The sequence below is a fragment of the Lemur catta genome, chromosome 19, assembly GCF_020740605.2.
Source record: "Lemur catta isolate mLemCat1 chromosome 19, mLemCat1.pri, whole genome shotgun sequence".
NCBI classification, from domain to species: domain Eukaryota; kingdom Metazoa; phylum Chordata; class Mammalia; order Primates; family Lemuridae; genus Lemur; species Lemur catta.
The window spans coordinates 3,921,914-3,946,030 of NC_059146.1; the positions used below are offsets into that span (position 1 = coordinate 3,921,914).

The 24,117-nt window shown below is 36.8% G+C and overlaps 1 protein-coding gene across 2 annotated transcripts in view; it reads right to left on the reverse strand.

The window, feature by feature from the left end:
- FRYL (FRY like transcription coactivator) overlaps positions 1 to 24,117 on the reverse strand; it is a 207,812-nt gene that overhangs the window by 56,900 nt on the left and 126,795 nt on the right. For both annotated transcript variants that reach the window (XM_045532978.1, XM_045532977.1), the window contains 15 exons: positions 22,565 to 22,672; positions 18,928 to 19,165; positions 17,855 to 18,040; positions 17,530 to 17,616; positions 15,602 to 15,870; positions 13,298 to 13,493; positions 12,373 to 12,497; positions 10,875 to 10,932; positions 9,685 to 9,776; positions 7,016 to 7,188; positions 5,342 to 5,502; positions 4,731 to 4,841; positions 3,771 to 3,925; positions 2,369 to 2,468; positions 1,478 to 1,646 (listed from right to left, as the gene is read on the reverse strand). In XM_045532978.1, coding sequence (XP_045388934.1) covers positions 1,478 to 1,646; positions 2,369 to 2,468; positions 3,771 to 3,925; positions 4,731 to 4,841; positions 5,342 to 5,502; positions 7,016 to 7,188; positions 9,685 to 9,776; positions 10,875 to 10,932; positions 12,373 to 12,497; positions 13,298 to 13,493; positions 15,602 to 15,870; positions 17,530 to 17,616; positions 17,855 to 18,040; positions 18,928 to 19,165; positions 22,565 to 22,672 — 2,228 coding nt within the window. The remainder of the gene's footprint in view (positions 1 to 1,477; positions 1,647 to 2,368; positions 2,469 to 3,770; positions 3,926 to 4,730; positions 4,842 to 5,341; positions 5,503 to 7,015; positions 7,189 to 9,684; positions 9,777 to 10,874; positions 10,933 to 12,372; positions 12,498 to 13,297; positions 13,494 to 15,601; positions 15,871 to 17,529; positions 17,617 to 17,854; positions 18,041 to 18,927; positions 19,166 to 22,564; positions 22,673 to 24,117) is intronic.

Consider the following 24,117-nt stretch of genomic DNA (forward strand, 5'->3'; position numbering starts at 1 on the left):
GGAACAGCGAATGCACACACTCAAGGCCACGGCTGGGGAAGGCGGGAGTGTGCTGCAAGAGGAAAGGACGTGCAGAGCTGCCCACTGGGCCTGGAGGAAGGAAGGAGCGAGGCCCTTGAACTTGAACGTGAGCAGAGTTTATGCGGGCATCTGTGCCTGTGCAGTGAAATCCCTAATGAATATTGCACTCGTCTTGCCTTGGGAACAGTGGAAGCGAACATTTAGGTTAGATACGGAATTTGTCTGGGTACAGAAGCTATGTTTTGCTTTAAAATGAACTATCTTAAGCAAAGGAGGTAAAACTAGTGGATGGTAAGGACAAGAGAGTCTGCAGACAGGACTGAAGGAAAAATGACAAGGAGATCAAGCTGTGGCCACGGTCTAGATAGACCTCCACCAGCAGACGCCCTGACCAACTACACGCTCTCTGACACCCAGCTGGACAGCTCCACCTTCTGCACAAGAGCCTCTAACAGAAGCTCAGGTTTGTGGCGCCACTATCCCGCGTCCATGCCCATCTGTGTCTGTCTTGGAAAGGTTGTCAGGGCTGTGGGGGGTGGGACAGAGGAAGGGGCACGGTTGCTGCCACCTACCCGTGAAGACTAAACAGGTCAACTGCTTTTAACTGAATGTTAACAGAATTTAAGTTGTTTTTTTCCCCACTCAGTTCAGAGCCCAAATGAAAGAAAGGACCCAGAGCAGAGCTCTGTTGTCCCCTGGATGCCAGTTTTGGGGCACGTCCGGTCCTCAGATTGGAACAAGATCTTGCTGCAGGTGACAAGCAGAGAAACTGGCTGAGTGTCCTTTGTGCTATAATTAAACTTTTCAGTTAAAGGATAAGGCACAATGAGGACAATAGTACTCTCATCGGACAGAGGGTTCAACTAGATGGACCCTAGAAATTCTCCTAAATCAGAGTCCTGGAGGACCAGATAGCCATGACTTCTTACCTGACACTCAGCCCCAATGTCTTAGAAACCCCAGGCAGGAATATTTCTCAGCTCCAAGGAGAGGAAGCTGGACCAGAAAGCAGTGTGGGATCCTAGCAAGAGTTTTGCTCGAGGCACCATATGGCCTGCCACTATCATTAGAGGTTGCGCTTACAGAAGGATACCTGTATCTTTATCCCTGCCCAGTTTTATTATTAAAGACAGGCCAAGACACAGAATAAAATGCCTTTAGGAAGTTTCGTGTCTACTAAAGAAATATTTTAAAATCACATGTGCAACCTCCCCTCTTCTTTTTTTCAGCTGGAGTGGGGTGAGCAAGAAGGGCCCAGGTGTATAAAGTCCACTGACAGGAAACCTAATTATCGTGATAGATCAGTACTAAGAGCTCTCAGGAGAAAAATTCTCCCATGTAAAGACATTTTGTTTTGATTTAACCTCAAATTTAATATATTTAAAGTTTTCTAAAGATAGTTTTTTTTTAGAAATGATTGCTACAGAGGAACTACTAACCAGTTCGTGGACCATACCTGAGAATATGGCGAGAGTTAGCTCAGGATACGCCCGTGCCAACTCCTCGGACAGCTGGTAATAGGAAACGGAATACAGATGCGGCAGGGGAGACAGCTGGCTGAGTACCCCGTCTGTTCTCTGAACCTCCAACTTGTGAGCATAGCGAAACATCTTCGGCTCCAGAATCTACAGGAACGTAATTCCATCAACTGAGTTAAGATTTTATGGGTCCTATAAAGTTTAGCTATAAAGACAAAGCAACTTCTCCCCCAAAATAGTCCAGTTTAAAAATTATATTGTTATGTATATTACAAAGTATTTCACATGTTAATTACTAATTCCAGGAAATGTTTGCAAAAGACTCTGTAACTGCTTAAAAGGATTTATATTCCTTGTGTTTAAACAGCAACGATCAGGTTAGTAACACAGCCTGAAAATAACTTCAGCAACTTAATACATAATTATTTGAAAATATATCCATGCTTGGTAAATTAACTTTCTAAGCTATTTCTCTTAGATCCAATAAAGTTATATGAGGATATCATAAAAGAGCTAATTACTTTCACATATTAAATAGCTCTCAAAAATTTTTTGACTAGCATTATTCTCCTCTGCTAAATAGAAATACATGCACACACAGGCACTAACCATTTAATATTTATAAGTACCCTCATATCCACACACACATTAATATATATAATCCTTCCATACAGTTTATATTATTCATAGATTTAAATATCTGTATTATCTTTGCCTTTTATTTCTAATAATAACCAAGACTTGATATAACTTCACTATTAAAAATAAAGCTAAATATTGATACTAGTATGCTTTAACGGCAAGAATAAATTATTGGGTTTCATTAAATCTTGAGTAAAAAATATTTTAATTAACATCTGTTTACAAACCTGTAAAAGTTGCATGGCAACTTCATAGATACTTCTAGATGAATCAGCTGCTTTAAACAGTATCAGATTTAGGAGCATCACTGTGTCACACTGATAATCCCTAGGAATAAATTTTTACATGTTGGGCAAATTAAAATGTTTAGAGGCTTTCACACCAATTAATAAACATGATAGGCAAAGGGCATGTATTAAGTATCTTCTAAGCCTATGAGGTGACTTTTTTTTTTTTTTTTTGAGACAGAGTCTCATTCTGTTGCCCGGGCTAGAGTGAGTGCTGTGGTATCAGCCTAGCTCACAGCAACCTCAAACTCCTGGGCTTAAGCGATCCTTCTGCCTCAGCCTCCCGAGTAGCTGGGACTACAGGCATGTGCCACCATGCCCGGCTAATTTTTTCTATGTATATTTTTAGCTGTCCATATAATGTCTTTCTATTTTTAGTAGAGATGGGGTCTCGCTCATGCTCAGGCTGGTCTCGAACTCCTGAGCTCAAACAATCTGCCCACCTCGGCCTCCCAGAGTGCTAGGATTACAGGCGTGAGCCACCGCGCCCGGCTGAGGTGACTTTTTATTTAAGGCAATAGGTACAGCATTATCCTTATTTTGGTTAAACTCCATTAGAGCTTAAGGAAAGTAAATACAGTCAACCTTCTGAATCTATGGGTTCTACATCCATGGATCCAACCTATCACGGATAGAAAATATTTGGGGAAAAAAACTGCATGTGGGCCAGGTGCTCATGCCTGTAATCCAATCCTAGCACTTTGGGAGGCCGAGGCTGGAGGATCACTTGAGGCCAGGAGTTCAAGACCAGCCTGAACAACATAGCGAGAATGCATCTCTACAAAAAAATAGAAAAATTAGCCGGGCATGGTGGCACGCGCCTATAGTCCCAGCTACTCAGGAGGCTGAGGCAGGATAACTGCTTGAACCCAGCAGTTTGAGGTTTACAGTGAGCTATAATGACAACACTGCCCTGTAGCCTAGGCAACCGAAAGAGACTCTGTCTCTAAAAATAAAAAAAAAAACAACCTGCCTCTGTACTGAATATGTACAGACTTTTTTCCTTGTCATTACTCCCTAAATGTAGTATAGCAACTATTTACAGGGCATTTGCACTGTATTAGGTATTAAAAGTAATCTAGAGGTATTTAAAGTACATGGGAGGATGTGCACAGGTGAGATGCAAATACTGGGCCATTTTATATAAGGGACTGGTCCATCCATAGATTTTGGTATCTGAGGGCTTCCTTGAACCGATCTCCCCAGGATACATATGCAGGGCTAACTATACCAGTCTCTTAGTATTTCTGAATTCAACAGGAAAACCTTTCTTAAAAAAAATAAATAAATAAAAAATAAAGAAAACACCTAACTGAAATGCAAAAGACAGCATCCAGAGTACCTGTTCTGGAACACATTAGCTATGGCTTTAAAGCAGCCGGCAGCCACCCTCTTGGAGCCCGTGTAGCAGCGATCCACAGCCCAGTACATCAGGTTGCTCTGGTCGGGGTTCAGCTCCAGCAGTAACGTGACTGCCTCACAGCCCAGCTGATGCACCTGAGCAAAGAGGGCAAAACCGCCCAGGAGAGACAAAGTTACATATCATCCGTCTACTTCCCTACGTTTTTTCACTAAAGTCATACAGCGCATGTATCTAATCGAAAAAGTCAGTCTCCTTTTGTTCATCTCCTTCTCAGTTCGTTCAGCCAGCAGAAAAAAATAACACGGATGGATTATCCTTGGCCTCTTGTTTTTTTACACAAGACTCTTTAGCAGGATTCTCTCCTCCGACAGAGCCCCGAAGGCAACCGATGAGTATAAATAGTGATTAAGTGCTTTCAGAAAAATGAGTTATTAACTTCTCTAATTATTTTTTGTCAAGCTTTATTCTTGTTTTTGATAACCCAACAGAAAAATTATTCTGAGGGGAAAAAAATGTAAGTCTTATTTTAAATTGTGAAGTCTGTATGTGTCCAGTATGAGAGTAAAGAGGGCAAGAGAGAATGATTCGTTGGAAGGGGTCAAAAAAAAAAAATTAAATATAGCAAATAACATTCTTCCACAGAGCTCAATATATTCTATATTAATATTTTATCTATTGACTTAGAACCCTATTGAGATACATATACATACCACTGTATTAATCCTATAATATAAAAGTGAAATTAAAATTATTCAAATGAATAAGAATTAGAACTTTCTTACATTATGGTATCCTATTGAATTTTACATAAACAAGCTTTTTGAATGTAATTTCAACCTATCTTATTAAAAAAAGACTTGTTTTCAGTGTGCCACACATTAAATCCAAATAATGCAATGACAATTTATTACAAAATTTTAAGGAAATTGTCATAATTACCTTTTTGTCCAGAGAGTCCAAAATGTTATCCAGCCATTTGTACAAATAGCCGTCTGATGACAGTCCCACATTATCTGCAACAGGGCCACAACACAGTACAGCAGACATAGCCTTCAAACAACAATATTAGAATTACATTTAAAACATTTAAGAGGTTACAATGTTGGCTGCTTAATGAGAAGAGGCAATATATTTTCACTCATGCTTATCTAGCCACAGCACATTTATGTCTCTTATTGCAAAGCAAAGTATAATAATCATTGTTAAAACTAAGAAATTTATTATGAGTAAGTAAATGAGACATGAAGCTCGAACAGTACTGGAAAAGAAGATAAAAAGACCAAGAAGAGTACTTAAGTAGGAATAAAAGTAGGTATTTCTTTGAGGCAATCCTCAGTTCTTTAAGAAAAAGGCGATCAAATTTTGGTAGATTCTGTAATTTTAAATAAACTTATGATGTAAGTGTTTGAATACAGCAGATAAATACATATTTTAACAATACTCTCAGGTACTCTGAAGAAATTCTTATCCTCGTTATAATACCTGTTACTGAAAGACATAAAAATACTTAACTCTGCTCTTAAGAAACAAGAAATCAGCTAAGTAAATACCTTTAATGCACAGTATTGATGTCTATTAATTTGCATATTTCTATCACTGTATCTGTCCAAGGGTGTAAACATGATGCTAAAAGGACCTGCCCAGTGACTGAACAGCATAAACAGACTGTGACGAAGGCTCTGTTGAGGGAAAATACTTCTTCTCTGGTGCACTGTAAGCAAAAAAAAAAGAATAGATGGGAAAAATTTACTTCCATTTCTTTTTACTTTAACATGTATGCCAAATTATTTGTTATTGAATACATAATGCTGTAAAAGAGAAAGCAAAAGTTTTCATTTTAAACAACCCAAAGCCTCCGCAGTAACAGATACCATCTACCTATAAGACACAGGTCGTGGGAAGAAAGTCGCCCTGCGTGAGACGGTGCTCGGAGCCTGCCTCTCCCCAGGGACACCTGGCTATGTGGTGACCTTGGCCAAGACTCCAACACAGACGTGCCTCTGGATCCTGGTTCACCAGAAAGGGAGGGCTTTGGACCAGATGAGTGTTTTTAAACTTTGTATTTTTTCACCAGGAAAGTGCCCTTATAAAAGGAACTTTCCGTGGAACCTTGATACACAAAACAGGTAAGAGGGGAGCTTATGCAGTTGAAGTGACACGTGAGAGCTGATATCCAAGCTCATTCTACTGCCCCCTCCCGATGGCACCTGGGCACCTCAGGGCTCTGAGAAACAGCAGAATTTGAAAATCGTTGGTTTCAGTGATCTCCAAGGATTTTTTTCTACTTTGAAATTCTACTGTACAATTTGTCGGCATCATTCCTTGTTGAAGAAACTCAACTGTATCATAATAAACCAATGTGGAAGCTGTAGAAAAGTGTTTAGTAACAGACCAAATCATATCTCCAAATTAGTGAGCTTCTAATCAGTAAATTTGGGGGGGGAAGCTCTTTTCCTTTAAATAGCATTGTTTTCCTTCCAAAGATCAAAGCAGGGCTCCCATACTAGTAACTAACATACCTCATTAAACTGCTTAAGTGACCTTGTTATAAAACACAACTCATGCTCTTTAAACATCAACTGTTTGCAAATACTATTAAAGTAACAAAATAACTTTAATTTTTCTTGCAGAGAGAAAAACATTTGTATTTACATTGTATTCCAAAGGCTACAGTCACATTTTTGCCTTATACTTGTAAAGCATTTATGACTTTTAAAAATGCAATTGCATATGCTAATCTTCCCAGTGCCTAAACTAGTACCTGTCAGTATATTAATGGTACCTGCTCAATAATAGGCACACATCTGTTAAATGAATCAATTAATAACACTGTATCTATCCTTACTACATTATATATCTATGGCCTACCCTGTTCTCCCATTACTCAAAAGTATCTTGTTAATTTTATTCTCCGTTATCAATTGGGGCATTATACTTTTAGCTCACTGCATTTTATCCAAAGAGCTTATTCTATTGATTTCTTCAGACTTTTGTGTCAGTGTCTTGATTATTGCCGAAAACCTGTGCTGGCTTGCTTTTTAATTTCTATTCATTCACACTAATTCAAAGGTAAAACAGACTCCAGCCATCCATGTTATGCTGATGTATTTTTCCAGTATGTTCACAAATTGCTTTGTAAACTCAGATTACAGAAACGCACGGGAAGAAAAAATATGATGGTCCCTTAAATACTCCATAATGCTTTAAGAAATGGAAAATAATACCTGGAACATTCTGAATGATATTCGCCACTAAGGCACTAAAATGGCATCGTATATCCTTCAGTGTGTCAGAGTCTTTTTCATTTTCTGCCTCCAGGAGTTGTCTAGTTAAATCAACATACTCCAGTAACGTGTTGTTGAGGAAATGTGTTTCATTATCAAGGCCACCACTTGCACTGCAAATATTGAAGAAAATAAATGATGAAAAACATGTGACTTTAAATTATAATTTAAATCAAAACAAATTCCTACTAATCAAAATCACGATAATACATATGTAAGCTTTTCACGGTCATGGGAGTTTGCAACTTACTAGACCAGAATTACACGAAGGTGATTTGGACTGACTGAAATATAAAAGTAGATGTTGCTTCTCAATCAAGGAACTGTTAACGCAATGCATATTATTCAATTCCATAGCTAACTTTAATCAACTATTCTGAGTGCTAAATGTTATTCCCTCTCTGTCAGAATATACAGATTTTTAGTAAGGATGCATTTGGGAGGAGGAGGAGGATCAGTTTAAAAAGGCAGAGGACAGATCAGTTCTATTCATTCTCATCGCAGCCAGGCCTGTTCTTTCTGTGCCTTCAGCATAATCAAATATCTGTGAGGTACTTGTTCCCAGAAAGATTCTCTTGGTATTATCAGAGATACAAAAGTTTAAGAGAATTCCAGTGAGAATGAGGCAGAGGGCTGGGTTTCAAATCCTTCTAGACCAATACAGTTGTCTTAAGAGTCTACACAGCGAGACTCTCTTTGAAGCAAAGGATCTCTGCCTGGAAACCACTGGCTGACAGGGGCACATTTGGTTCATCAGGGTCTCGGATTCCTGTCTTATTTCATCGGTCAATAAGCAAGTAGCCGGTACCTACTATGAATGTTTTAGTAAGAATATAAACAAGTTACTGCAGATGAAGAGGCTTAGTAAACAGTAAGTGCCACATAAATGACTAGCTATTATTATAGATTTACATTTATTTAGGTCAGCTTTTCCTTGTTACATTTGAAAAGTACTTCTAATATATATTATTTCAAAAGTAAGAATTTTTTTCTACTAGTTGTGAGTAGCTTTTTAATAAATATTCCAAATCCATGGAAACAAGAGTAAGAAAAGTTGCAATGGTATTACAGTATATTAAAAATATCAGTCCACAACAAAAGACATGTGTTGAATGAATAAATTTATGACAAAAGTTTTTCCTTTATTCCTTAAATGAGTGTTTTTTTAAATTCTGGGTCATGACCCATCAGTGGATGGGTAATCGATTTAGTGGACTGCAGCCTGCACCAGGACAAAACATTCCTTCTTTTACCAAATGCTCATTGAGTATCTACTGTGTATCAGGCACAAGGTGAACAAAACAAAGACCCTTGCCTTTGGCATTCAGCACTCATTTTTTCCTTAACCAAGGAAGGAAAAATATCCATATTAGTGATAACCTTCTGTTAGTTTCTCTTTAAAGAAAAATACCCTAAAACAAAATATACAAGTATGTTAAAAATTATGACTACTCAATAGTGAGTGTAGATTTTATAGTTAATTTTAAACATACAGACATTTTGCATTCCCCAAAATAGTACCAAAGATTCTTCACTCACTAACATGACATTACAAGCAAACAAAAAAGAAAAGATTCATGTATGTATTAGGTTGTTAATTTTTTGCATCAAGCCCCTGAGTGTCAATTTTACTTTTCTTAACTTCTAATGTTTTATTTTTGTGGAGGACAGAAAAGAGAATGATGTTTCTTTTTTCTTTTTCATTTGCTTTTCACTTACTAGGAAAGAAAAATCAATGGTTTAAATTCTCTTTGATTAAAGCACTATTCTGAAGGTACTTGTCAAAAGCATTCAACATTAAACATGAAAGGTGTTAGGTACACCAAGAAATACTCAGGACAAAAGCTAAAGTAACTATGCTATGCAGTGTGCACAGTTACTAGACTTCTTTGATTATTAATGCTTTTCTTCCTTAAGATCTCTTTTCAGAGATCTTTTTTGGATATGGTTAAATCTACTATTTTTCTCCTTCAGTGGTCAGGGAACATCATTATCCTCCTAAGGAAATAGTTATTTCTCAACACACAGCTGATGGAATTTTCCTCAAGGAGCTGGTCTTAGTGTCAAGATGCCTTTACTACTCTAGCAAGGACCCCAGGTTTTATAGTTTTGTGAGTGCTGGAAACCACAGTTATGAATTATGTCTATAAGCCTCATCATTTTTTTCCAGCAAGATAGACAACGGCTCACTGGAATAAACTAGCAAATTTTATTTTATGTTTAGCCTTCGAACATATTATTTTTTCAAGTCCAGAAGAAATAGATCTATTTTAAAATGAGGTAAGAAATAGGTAATTCTGTCAAGAAAAGGCTACTTGCAGGTCCACTTGCCTAGACAACTAGGTCCCAACAAATATCAAAATCATAGGAACATTAAACCAACTTTTCGCCTGAAGCAATCTAGTTCTGGTGGTAGATTTTTCATTACATTCTTGGCTACTGGTTAATGTACTGGATGTGTCTTTGGTTGGTAAATAATTTTTACAGTGATGCAGACAAGTTTTTTGTTGCAAAGGTGCTTTTCAACACTGTTTTATATATTTCACGAGAGAGAGAGATTATGCTCCCTGATCATTCCAGAGTTTTAAAAACCTGGATCCAATACTGACCTGTGACTAATGACACCAGCATCTGCCAGCAGTTCAAATATTCGTACCAGTTGTACTCGTAAAATGTCTCGACGCCTGCGCCGTTTCATATTCTATTTCAAAGATACAAAGACATTATTTAAAAGCCTTCAAGGAAGTTGATAGAAAACTTGCTGGTATAATTTGGAAAGAATAATGTGAATATCTCAGAGAGATTTTTTTCAGCTCATCAAAATTATCTTGCTTGTGCAGTGTGGACTGTGAGCACTCTGGCAGCTACTTCCTCAAAGGTGTATGTGTGGGCCAGGCGTGGTGGCTCATGCCTGTAATCCTAGTAATTTGAGAGGCTGAGGCGGAAGGACTGCTTGAGGCCAGGAGTTCAAGACCAGCCTGGGCAGCACAGCAGACTTCGTTCGTCTCTACAAACTATAAAAAAATTATGTGGCCTTGGTGACGTGTGCCATGGCTTTTCAATAAGGTTTTATTGAAAAACAGCCACACTCAATTGTTTATGTAGTCCAGGAACGCTTTCATGCTAAAAAGGCAGAGGTGAGTAGCTGCAGCAGAGACAGTACAGTTTGCAAAGCTGAAAATATTCACTATCTGACCATTTACAGAAAAAGCCTGCCAACTCCAAACTAGCCCTCAACTATTTTCTGTTCTCACTGAAGCTACGGCAATTTTTCATCTGTTTTACGCAATGGGCTTCTGTCTGAGATCTCCTGGGTGGGAAGGGAAGTCTGTAGCTTTAAAAAAAAAAAAGTTGAAAAATACACTAGCCAATCTCTCACTTAATTTCTAACTTTTGTTATTATATGCAGAATACAGCGGAAAAATAAATGTTTAATAGGTCAGGTGCAGTGGCTCTCGCCTGTAATCCTAACACTCTAGGAGACTGAGGAGGAAGGATCGCTTGAGTCCAGGAGTTTGATATCAGCCTGAGCAAGAGTGAGACCCCATCTCTACTAAAAAGTAGAAAAATTAGCCGGGCATGGTGGTGCATGCCTGTAGTCCCAGTTACTCAGGCAGCTGAGGCAGGAGGATCGCTTGAGCCCAGGAGTCTGAGGTTGCTGTGAGCGAGGCTGACGCCACGGCACTCACTCTAGCCTGGGCAACAGAGTGAGACTCTGTCTCAAAAAACAACAACAACAACAACAACAAAAAAAAAAAACAACAAAGTTAAACAACCGAAAACTACAAACACAGCTTACCTCTGGCCTTCTTTCAAGTGCTTCTTTAATTATGGGATGTAATTCCTCTATTAGTTCCCTAGAAGAAAAATGATAAACATATTCTATTAATAAACAGATATAATCTGACAAATGCAACTATATAAATTAACATACTGTGTAAACCGACAAGTGTTAACCCTAATCCTACTGTTTTAAACATGATTTTTATTGTTTTGACCATAAAATAACATATTATAGGACATTTGGACACTAGAAAAAATGGTATAGGCCACTTAATTTGTAGAGATAAATACTACCAATATTTTTATTTAATCAGTTTTGCAACCCACATACATTTTACATAGTTGAAACCCTATTATATATAAAATAGTATCCTTTTGTCTTAATAATATCCTAGCACAGTTACTATTACATGCTATTAATCAATTCATAATAGTCTATCACAGGGTAGCATGCCATAATTTTCCTAACCATTGATTACTGAATTGTTACATTTTATCTAATTTCTGTTACTATAAATACTGCCTCAGTGAACAACTTGGTACATTTATCACTGTCCTCATTTCTGATTATCTCTTTAGGATTAATTTTACAGATTAGTGGGTCAAAGGATAAAAGAATTTATGAAAATGATAAATTTTCCTTTGTGTATATTTTGATTTTAAATTGTAAATGTACTCATTATAAGATTGGGAAATTTTTAAAAGCATAAGAAGAGAATAAAATCTATCCACAATTTTGTCATTTATAGAAAAGTGCTGACATTTCAAGTATTTGCCTCAATGATTTTTAAGTTGAGATCACTTTTATATCCCAATTTTTCAATTACCACAATAGTATATTTATCTGTCATAAAACAGTCTTCCAAAACTTTATTTATGATAACTAACCACACGTATAGATACGTTACAATTTATTAACCTATTCTCTCGTACACGTTGTCTTGGAGACAAAATATCAAATATCACCTCATATCAATTGAGAAAGTTCTCAAAAGAGATAATTCAGGGCCCAGCTGGCAACAAAGCGGAAAATTAAGAATTTGCTTCATTAATATAAAAAACATCAACTATCAAAACATGATATAAAACATGTTTATGTAAACATTTCTTTGAAACACACTCTGATTCCCTTGCATAAGAAGGGGGGCAGGTGGAGTTTTAACCACAAGACCAAGATTACATATTACTAGAATCACTGTGTAAATAAATTGAGTGGGAAAATATTACAGATTTATATGGCATTTTATCATTTTTACAACATATTTATGTATATATTTGATTTTTCATAGTAATGCTGTGAAAACAACCGAGCATATCTTAACTTAATCAAAATGAGGAAATAAAGGCTCAAATAAATTAAATGACTTAACCGTTACACGACTAGTTAACTGGTAAAAGTCAGGACTGGTCTGCAGCTATCCTAGTAAGTATTCTGCTGGGCCCTCCTACGTCTTCTTTCTAAGCAGCACATTCATTATGTTGGCGCATAGAGAAAAGATAAGAAGATAAATTACCTAAAAGCTCCTGGGTTGGTCCTGCCAAGACCTAGAACAAGGGATTCTGTGATTTCCATGCTCTCAGAGCGCATCATTGGAACTATGTGCTTAAACAAGGATGAAGGGGATGGGATTCCAATAATCTGGGAAGAAAATATTACATTTATAGCAGCCACTAATGATACTACGTCCAATTAAACAATTTCAGATTTCAACAGTCTTTGGTCAGTGATAAATGGGACAGACGAAACCTTTGTGAATGGTGCTTCAAAATTCACCGATGGTGTACACAACCTAAAAAGGAAATTATTTGTCTAATGGCTTAATGCAAGTTCATTAACACAACTTGGGGCTCTCCATTTCTTACAAATACCATCATATAACAGGCTGACTCCCCCCATCACATATTCTATATCTTTTGATCCAGGAACATGAGTAAAACAAAATTACTTCTAAAATCGTCTTCAGGTTGAAGTCAGACACTGGTCTTGAGTTTTCTAAGTTTCCTTGAACCACTGCATAATGTTTTGTGTCATCTCATAAAAACTTCACAACTGTTCTCATCAGGTAGCCTTTGTATCACTATACGACTTAGGAAAATTCTAGAGAGGCGTTTAATTACTTAAACGATTCCTTTCGGGTTTTGAGAAGTGTGAGAAGTACAGGAACCAGAATAAGGGAAAACAGGTGTGATAATTTCTTTAAAAATATTCATTAGGATGAACTGAATGAATCTTTATTTTCGATGAAAAACTATATACGTATTATTGATTCCAACTGGGAATCCATCAAAATGGTGTTGGAATTTCTTGAAGTCTTTTCATTTTTAGTGCAAGTAAGTGATACACTTTTCAACCAAGCTGCTTTTTTGTCCATGAAAAGAAATTCTAAAATATTGCTTTTATGGGGCCATTCAGTTCAATGGTGGGGCTGCAAAACTCACTTTGGAATCAATGCTGTAGCCGCTGTCGGGGGTGGACGCCAGCGTCTCGGGAGGAGAACACCGCACAGAGCCCGCAGAAGCCGGCGAGGGCGAGGCCGCGGCCGCGCTGCAGCAGAGAATCAGGTAGTTTCTCCACAGGCCGACGTACGAGTCGCTGCTTGTGGTGGTGTTGACCTTCTTAGCATTGATGGGGCTACTGAGGAAAAAAGGAGAAGTAGGTAGATATAAATAACACATGTTTTTAAAAGTTTTTTTTTTTTTTTTAACTACTGCTAAATGTTTATCGATTTAGGGGAGATGGTTGCCACAAAGGCTTTATTAGTAGTATAAATCTTTGTGCAATGCTATAGATGAACAGAGTATTACACTGAAAATTAAAACATTACAGGGTCATTTCAACATAATCTGTTATTCCTGTGACAAAAGTTAATATTTTATCGGGCCACATTTTAGTACTTATTATATAGGTTCCATGTAGAAAGAAAATGAAAAGAAAATGAAAATCACCTGAATTCTATACCAAAATAAGCAATGTATATTCTACACATCTTCAATTTATATACATGTACTATAAATGAATACAACTCTTTTAATTTATAAAAATTGAATAATTTTGTTTTAGACTTACCATGTATTTTCAACAGCTCTCCATGGAAATTAACATATTGCCATGACATTATTTTGACAACTGGATGCCAAACTTCCATTGTTTGACATTTTAGCTAATAGTAATTTTTCCCTATTACGCACAGTACTATACATTTGAATATATGCTTAATTATAACATATGTTTAATTATTTTCTTAGGTAATTCTTGAAAATGAATCTCAGAGTTGAAAGAATATCCACATTTTCAAGGCTTCTGCCAAATTTCTGTCTTGAAAGATCACACTAATATACCAACACACAATCCTTGCCTTCAACGGGTTCTGTAATATGTTAAGATAAATAATGTATACACACCACTTCATTAATTCAGCAACAGTGTCTTAGAACAGCGTCATGGGACAAAAATCATTGCCTCATGTGGGCCAGGGAGACATACAACAAAGAAATAAATAAAACAATATCACATGGTGCTAAGTCTGATGAAGAAAAATAAGAGCAAACAGCAGAGATAGAGAATGCTGGTAGAAGAGGGAGTTATAATTTAAAATACCATAATTAGGGAAGACGATTTAAGATAAGGTCATTAACGTTATGTAAGGTGGCCAGTGTCAATCTTTATTAAAAAAAATTATCCAATACACAATACCTGAGAAGCTATACACACATATAATTAGCATGTACATATAGAAATAGCAAAAATATATATATTCAAATCCAAAAGAAAAAATGATTACTCTGGATAGGAGGAATAAGAGAAAGTTTTAAAAATAAGGTAGAATTTGGGCTATATTAGATGTAGACATGCAGGGATAGAGGAAAACAAAAGGCATTCTAGGCTGAAGTGAACAAAAGTTCATAGAATGGAAACTACAGACCACATATGGTGAACTTTGAGAGGTTCATTTGGTTCTAACATCAATGTTATTGATAGAAAGTTTGGGAAAAGGTATAGAGTGGAGTCAGGTGTAAAGAGCCTTTAATGTGAGCCTAAGGTGTGAGGTTGGTCCAGGTGCTGGGTTTACATGGGCAAGTTACATGACGAGAGGACTCGTTCCATTCAATGTGATCAAAGGCATACCAGATAAGGGGAAATCAGGAACCCAAACTCAGGTTTGAAAATGCTCTTCTATATTTAAGGGCAAAAAGAAATTAACTGAAATTTATAAAAAGACCTTCGTCAACTCTCCACCTCACTGTCAATTACTCCAGCCTTTACCAATATCCTCAAATCCACTACTCAGTGCACCATTACCACACCCCATCAGGAGACGCCTTCCTTAGAATGCCATCAGGAAAAGGGAGACCACTGAACTTAGTTTCTCTCTACTTCTACCTTTTATCTACAAACTTAACTATATCTACATCCATACTCATCTTCAGATCCTTTCCTAATTCTTTCATTTCATACAGATTCGTTGGACACACACTGTGTTCCAAGCACGGTGTTACTGAGTAAACTAACAATTAAAATTTGGTGAAATTGATGTAAGAAAGGACGAAGGGGTTATGAGACTATATCCTTAATAAATTCTTGTCCTTCCTAAAGACATTAACACAGTATGGCCTATTATGTATGGGAGTTCCAATTTATAGCACTTTTATATTTTTCAAATCCATATACTACGAAAGCTGACAGTCTGTACATTTTAAAACTTACACTATTTAGATTTTTAAATTAAATTTCAAATAACTCACTTTATATCAACCTGTGGAGACAGCAACTGAAGTCTTGTGTATGCAAACATCCAAGCGTAGCTCACAGCTGTAGAGCAGTGTTTAGGAAGGTTTTCTTGCTTCAAAAAACTGGAGAGACTTATAATCCATGGGTCTTGGCCTTGGGTCACATGTGCAAATATCCATATGTGTGACGGACTAATCACATCAAACTGGTGGCTAATGGGAGAAGAGTTCCATTCTGCTAATGTCTGTAAATCTATGGAGCTAGGACAATAGAGCAAAGTAGTCTACGTGGAGAAAAAGAAAAGTTGGTTATTGCACATTTCAATAACTTTCAACATTTTGCCACATAAATTGCTTCAAGCTGAAAGTGATCTATTGGTAGTTTCTAGAACAGGATAGTACGAGGTTCACGGTAGGTTTGAGGGAGTAGTGAACTCCTGACATCACATGAAACTGCTGTGCATGTGTGTACAGGTATTTTGCTAGAAAAGGATGCCATAGCTTTCATTATTCTCAAAAGGATCTACAAACCAAAAAAGTAAAAATAGTAAAAGCAGAATAATTATAAGTAATTCTTATATGAATATTCAACTTTCATGGTACACGGAAGCTGGAGAACTAAAAGTGAACCACTAACTTCCATGCCGACCTGCCCTATCTGTGCATGGATGGAACAGACTGGAAAGGGGCATCCTCTCCAGAGGATATTCTTAAATATTTGTTCAACAGTATTCGAGCTCTTATAGTGGAGACAGAAAGATTTACCTACAGAGCAGATTATATTCCTTAAGCACTGGTTTAGGCACTAGAAGTCAGTCATTCATTACTCTCTTTCTTGGCGTAACTCATGGTTAATCATCTAAAACAAAATTCTTTAAACTGTAGATTTTTTAAATTAAATTTCTAGAAGAGAGGCTTTTAAAGGTTCTTACTACAAAGAAATAATAAATGCATGAGGTGATAGATACACTAACTACCCTGATTGAATCATTACCCAACATAGATATGTAGGGAAACATCAAATTATACCCCATAAATATGTACAATTACAATATGTTGATTAAAAAATAAATAATTAAAAAATTAAATTAAAAAAGATTGGTACCATAGGGGGGAGAATTGTACAGACTTTTAATAATCTTTTAGGCTTATAAAATTTTATTATCTCCCTTGGTTATATATAACTTGTGAGTTTTAAGAGTCAGGTGTTATGCAGAAAGCACATAAACCTCTTGCCCATGTATTCCAAAAAAGGAGGAAAAAAATTTTTAGTAGTAATGTTTGCCAGGTAGTCTTACATCAACACTGGAATCTTGATAAATGACCTTTTTTTAATCCAAACCCAAATAAAAAAGTTTGCATAAGCTTTCTTGGTAATGTGTTTGTTGACAAAGCGTTTCTCTCCATATTAATGAGTCAGTTACATATAACTTTGGCATAGAATACTATACACTTAATCCACCGCACTTAAACTCATGTGATTCCTGATTCAAACAAAAACCATTCACTGAAGAAGCAGAATGTAAGTTCATGCTTTGAATTTCAACAATTTTTTTCATAGCATTTTAACCAGTATCTCCATGACGAGAATATTATACGCCATAATAAATAGTAAAATGGTAGTCCAAATTAGCATTAAAAGAAAACTTCTTAAATTGGAAAGATTAGAATTCTATAAAGATAAAATTGTTTTTATTTCTATGGGGAAGAGTACTAATCACAGCATAAATAAGTGCCACCTTTTAAATATTTTTTACTCTGAAAGCACTTTACAGTTTCTAAAAATACTAACATTACATTAGTTAAGGAAGTTACTTCATTTGTGTATATGCGTGTATATGTACGTATATGCATGTATATGTGTGTATATGCGTGTATATGTATGTATATGCGTCTCCCTTAACTCCCAAAGCAAGACCGAGCTGCGTGAAATCCCCAGTTACCTGGTCAGCCCCAGTGAGGTGGACGAAGCTCTCAAGGATAGATGGGCTCAGCCTGTCCATCACGTCTATGGCTAATTCATCATCACCCTAGGAAAAAGATATCGTGCGTCTAAAAACATTAGCCATGTTTAACGAAAGCAGCCAAACCTAGGAAAACACTGAAAACGCACATTAGCACTATTTGTTACAAATGGAACTGGGATGGTGGGTAGCTTCGTTATAAAGTAACTGATACATGGTAGGTACCGAAATAGCATAAAGATGGACAAAGGGATAGTGTCTAAGTACTTGCATTAGGTAACTTAAAGAAATACCTGAACCTTACCTTAGGTATTTCCAAAAGTGCAAATAAAGCCCGTATTTCTCTAAGGACACTGACGGCTAATCTCCTGGTGGCAGGTCGACTGCTACAGAGAATGACGAGGGCAAAGCCTTCGACCACATGGAACACGCTGGAGTAGAGGCTCCTCTCCAGAGGAGGGGGATGAGAAACTCCATTAGCTACGCCATGCTTGAAAAATAAATAAAAGTTAAAAATAAAATAAAAATTACATTATGTGTAGATATTCCAGAAAAACAATTAATAAAGAGTAAAGCAAATCACAGAAATCATGGCTACAGGTCTGCCTCAGCTCAAGCAATTTAAATGCTATTTATAAAAATATAATAGTGTGCACGGTGAAAAAAGCATTTCATTGGCAGTCTAAAAATGAATTCTGTACCTAACTTCTATCATTCTCTGACTACTTTATAAGCTTGGAACTGACACTCACTGTTTGTCTGATATTTCTCTGCAGGAAGTGAGGGGATTGGATTGTATCTTTCACACCCAAAGTGGGGACCGGCAGCCTGCCACGGCCTGGGATCCTGTTAGAAGCTCTTCCGCTGGGCCCTGTTGATTTCCAGGCTCTTTAAAGACTGAGAAGCTGGGTTGGCTGAGATGGTCCAGCTCTAAAATTCCAAGGCTCTATGACTTACACATTCTCATAAATCAACAATGTGAGCACCTTTTATGGTTAAGGAGCACAAATGCTGTGCATGTGACACAGGGACTGGTGCCATGGAGAAATAACCAAGTCAACCACATGGAAGACTACCAGAATTTTTTATTGTTGTGTCAGTTTTAAATATATTGGAAACAACCTGAATGTGAGCTAGACTTATCTCTACTTTCTATGCTCATTAAAAACTAATTGTTACCAAGGGAAGAAGGTTAGAAAGGTTAGGCACACAAACACCATAAATTTAATATACGAACTATAGAAAAGTTCAGTTTAAGGGATCATGAACCTACTGAAAGTGAACAGAAGTGTCTGAGAAAACAGATCTAGATCAACATCATTATTGTTCATTTACCACTGACCATATAGAAAGGGACAATATAAAAGAATTTGGTACCTGTGAGTCCTGGTTTTTGTTATGCATTTGGGCTGCTTGTTTCCACTGATTTATTAATTGTACCAACATCTTTACAGCATTATCAAGAAGCGTGGGATGGACATCAGTCACTTCACGAACAATGAAATAAACAAATCCTGAAAGAACATCCTCCCGCCAGTCTGGGAAATCCTGCATCAGCGTCTGCAGGGTATTGAAGGCCAGAGCACGCAGTTCTTCATCCATGTGAATCGTGAGCCTACCAAGAGCAAAACGCCATCAGCAAACCTCAGAACCTTTCAAAGAGTTTTTGATCATCTAAACCTTAAAACCAGGAACTTAAAAAATATACCCTCTTAATTGTTTTGTAAGAAGCACAGAGATAGGAACCAATGTTCACTTTTTTGTGCTATATTCAACTTTATGCTGGTCTATACTTGTTTAAATTCACATATAAGTCTCTAAATATTAGTTGATATTTTTATTATAATTCAGAATAAGTTTGATCTTAATTCAAATGCTGTACTTTAGAAAACAATACAGATGCCACATGAGAATTCCATTTAAAAGTTCTGTAATCCTTAAAATATGTTATCCTATAATCAATCCAAAATTCTGTCTAATCATGTACTATCTTAGCACTATCTCATGTTTATTCAGTCCTTTATCTTTCAAAGGACATGACTTATCTCAGCCATTCCTTATTTACTGCTGAGATTACAGTTAAATATGAGATGGCTGATTGTGAAGAAGGAAATGCAACAAATTAAGATGGGATCAAGTTAACAGAAATAATTCTTGAAGGTGAGAAGAAGAGTAAATTTAAAAGTATAACACCATAAATAGTGTATGCCTAGGAAAAAAATGAAAAAACAATGTGTTGACTCAACACATAAGGCCTTAAAGAGAATTTAAGTCTAAATAAAGTAGGAAAGAGGCTATATAAAGTTAACCTTTCAAAGACATCAAACCAATATGAGGCTCTCAACATAATTATAGAATTTTAGCAAAACACAAAAAAGAGAATGATAACCAAGAAAACAATGATAAACAAGATAAAAAATGGCTGTAGTAAAGCCACCTATATATATAGATATGTGTGTGTGTGTGTGTGTGTGTACAATAATGCCATACGAGTAAGTGTTTATGATTTGGGGCTGAAGAGGATGACTTTAATAATTACCTCTGAAGATAAATGCATCAGAGTTAGAAATAGTCTGAATGAATAAAATAAGTAGGTAATATTAAAAAATACCCCACAATTACATGCTTGGGAAGCTGGAAAGACGGAGTTATTCACAACAACAGAAGGAGGAAAGCTGTATGGTTAGGAGAAAGAAGCTATCACAGTCTCCACCCTGCTGAGTTCAGTTCTGGTCGTCACTAAGCCAGCTTTCAACCGACAATGAGACTAAAGAGAAGATGTATGACAGGCAGGCGGATTTAGGAGTAAGTAACGAAGCTGCCGCAGTAGTTATTTCTGCACATCAGAGCTACACAGGGCCAGATTAAGCAACTCCAGCCCAGGATTCTGTCCCTGATAGTGGCACCAAGGGAGAGACTGTGGAAGAGGAGAGTGACAGTCCTCCATATTGCTGACTTAAAGGTTATTACAACATCCCTTAAGTCTACAAATATGTAAATATCTATCTTATACCTATCTGTGTGATTCTGGGTATATGTGTATATTAACACATGAGCTAACTCCTTACTGTGTAGAGGAGAACAACAATGCAGCCTGGCTAATTAAAGGCAGTGGAATTAACTTTCCTTAGGGACAGCATTAGGGTCTACAAATTCACAATGCATCTTTGTTTTATTTGCTGCTTCATTTTAAAGTAAATAAGATTTAGACAGCACAACTCCAAATGATAGGCGTGGAGGACAAACTAGAACAGACCCTGGGATCTTTCTTCCCACTGAAGGCAATGAATTAGTGACTGAGTATTGCAGGGGAGGCAGCCAAGTGAACAGCGAGCAAACTGGCTCTCGCTGTCCAGACGTTTGCCCCTTTACTAGGCCCCCCGACACTTGCCCCTCAAGATGCCGTTTCATCTTGGAGGGGAACGTGGGTGATCTCTCTGTGGCTCACTGTCCACAAAGATGCACGTCTGTGAGTCAGGCGAGGTGGGAGGTGTAAGGGCAGAATCGAACAGCAACTGTTTACTGCTCTCCCAGATAATGTGATCAATCTTTACGGTTTCTAATTTCTCATGCTGACGTGAACTCTGTAACTTTGTCGTCTAATCCACAGCAGAAATGAACAGACAGGGTGGGAAGGGAATGAATGTATCTTACGGTGCAAAGTAACCCCTTTTTCTCATAATCCTGGCAGGAGACGAATACCATTCTATCTCTGGTGGCAGCCCGAGGCAGCTGGGGGTCAGGCAGTGCCTGGTGTGGGAAAGGCGAGGTGTTTTCTAGAAGTGGGCAGAAGGGGCTGCTGGGGCAGTCTATTGACTGTTTATTCATTGTGAATTTAACTTCTGCCTTAGTGATAAATACTCAGCAACAGTATCTTTCAATGCAGTCAAGTATCGCTGTTCTATTATAGTCATTGCACTTGGTTTTCCATCTAGGACCAGGGCCAGCCAGCTGCGGCTCACCTGGCCAGATGCCTACTGGAGTGCAGTCACACACACGTCACCTGTCGTCTCCGGCTGCCTTCGTACCACAACAGTGGAGATGAACATCTGTCTGTTTCATGATACATATGGATGTACATATTTTGGGGGCATACATGATAATTTAATACAGTCATATAATTGGTAAAGATCAAATCAGTGTAATTGGGATATCCATCACCTTCAATATTTGTCTTTTCTTTATGCTAGAAACATGAAAATTATTCTCTTCCAGCTATTTTGAAATGTACAATAGATTACTGTTAAACTATAGTCACCTTACTGATCTATCAAACACCGGGCCTTATTTCTTCCATCAAACTATGTATCTGTACTCGTTAATAAACCTCAGAGATGAGTATTTGTTGTGACAAAGACTGTATGACCTGCAAACCCGAAAAAAGTTTAATATCTGATCCTTCACCAACAGAAATTTGCTGACCTCTTGTCGAGGGAATTCCTAACTGCATCAGCAAAACAAGGCAATAGGCCACCACCTCAGCTTAACACTAGGAGCTATTGTTTAAGTGTGGTTGTCGTGTTATTTCCTCCTTTTATAGAACGATGGCATGCTTAATAGAAGAGAGAAAGAGAAAAACATGCATGCTATAGGTTCTGCCATAGGGGAAAACAGTGCAGATGAGACCTAGTTACCACCCGATATACAGAAATGATCATAGGAATGAACACAATCATTGATTGTCTAATGGGGCATTATTACACACTGATAATGCCATATGTTAAGGAGTAACGTGTTCCATAAATCCTAGGAAATATTACTAGGTGGAAAAATAGGGAATTGAAATATAAGATTTGTCGGGGGAACCAGAAGAATTTGAGAAGTTAAAAATGAGTGGGGAGAATGTGTTTATCAAAAAAATAAAAGACAAAATGGGAGTTTAGAATGTAATCAAATAAAGGATTAAAAATATCTTCATTACTGCCTTTTTAGTGATAGTAGTAACAGGTGTATTAGAAATGTAGAGGGACAGAAAGAATAAAAATTAACATAGCAAAGAGTAATTTTCATTTACCTTGCTAACAATTCAATGAGGTCAGTTCTGCTCATACCATCAGGAATCAACCTCGGAATAGCAGCAATACAAGTTCTAAACAAATCAATTTTGGGCTTTCTTTCCCCCCTGAAAAATACATCACAACAGGATTTAAAGAAAAAGCATATTACATATACTAGATAATAAAATCAAACTTAGAAAAATAATTACAGAAAGTAGGAGCTCCCTCCAAGTGTAATGTATTTAATTTAAAGAGTGCATACAAATTCAGTAGATAATTATCAGTCTATAAATGGACAAAAGAAATACAGAAATAATTCAGGAAAAAAACACAGCTAGCAAACAAAAAGTAATTAGAAAACAAGCATTGCAACTATTATTAAGTAACAAATATTATTTAAATAATCATTTTAAATATTAATAAAATTATTTAAATATTAATATTTAGCCTTCTGTAAATGTTAGACAATATTATTGAATAACCAAATATTAGTTATTATTTGGGGCCTATAAAATTAACCAAAATGTTTTTCATTTAATATCCTATACCAATAAGGATCTTAGAAACAGACATCCCATATCAGTCAATATATAAATAATCCATATTATTTGTTATTTTGTGTGATACATGTACATAAATATACATATTTAAAACTCTTATATAATAAAATGAGCCAATAGTTGAAAATTCTGGTTCCTCCAGAGACTTATTATACAGTTTAATTTTACTACATTTTTCCTACTTATTCAATGATTTTATTTATTTGTTTTAAATGTTTAACCTCTTATACTGGTTTTTATTTTGGTCTGTATTTTAAGATGAGGCCTTTTAAACTTATTTTATCCAAAGTGTTGCCCAGTTGGCCTAATCAAATAATCCTTACATAGAAAAGAATTTGGATGTTCTAAGCGCTTTGGGCCAGTATTCACTATAGTGGCAATGGACTCACTACCTCCTTTTAGAGATTTCACAAAGTCCTCTCTTTGCACGGTTCTAAAATGCATGAACTTCAGTTACCACAATTTAGCTAACAAACATCAGTCCCCAGCAACACAGTTCAAATTTAAGGGACCATATATTATAATAACTATAAATAAAGGCATCAACAAACTTTGCTGTTGGCTCTCTAGTTCACAAAGCACTACGTAAAATAACAGGTGCACACCATGACCACGATCAGTGACTAATCATATTTTTTTAAGGCCATCGCCGATTGGTCACTGCACATCTGTCATTCAGTTCACACACAGACAGCAATGTGTTGCCTCCTTCTCTCCTGGTGACAAACCCACATGACATTTTACAAAAATGGATAATCAAAAGAAGGAATTTGCCAACAAAGATAAAAGTGCAGCAAAGAAAGAAAAAGTAACATCGCTGTGTAGTGAATTCTCATAATTTTATGTTGCCTCAGCATCCATTTTAGATATAAGTTTAACTTTCTTATACCAGAACCAGGGCTCAGTAAGTCACCCTTGATACAGTTTCCACTTCTGTCCCTGCCCCACCCCCAACTTCTTTAATGTGACCAATCCAGGTATCTGCCTTATGCAGCTTCCTCCTAGTGACC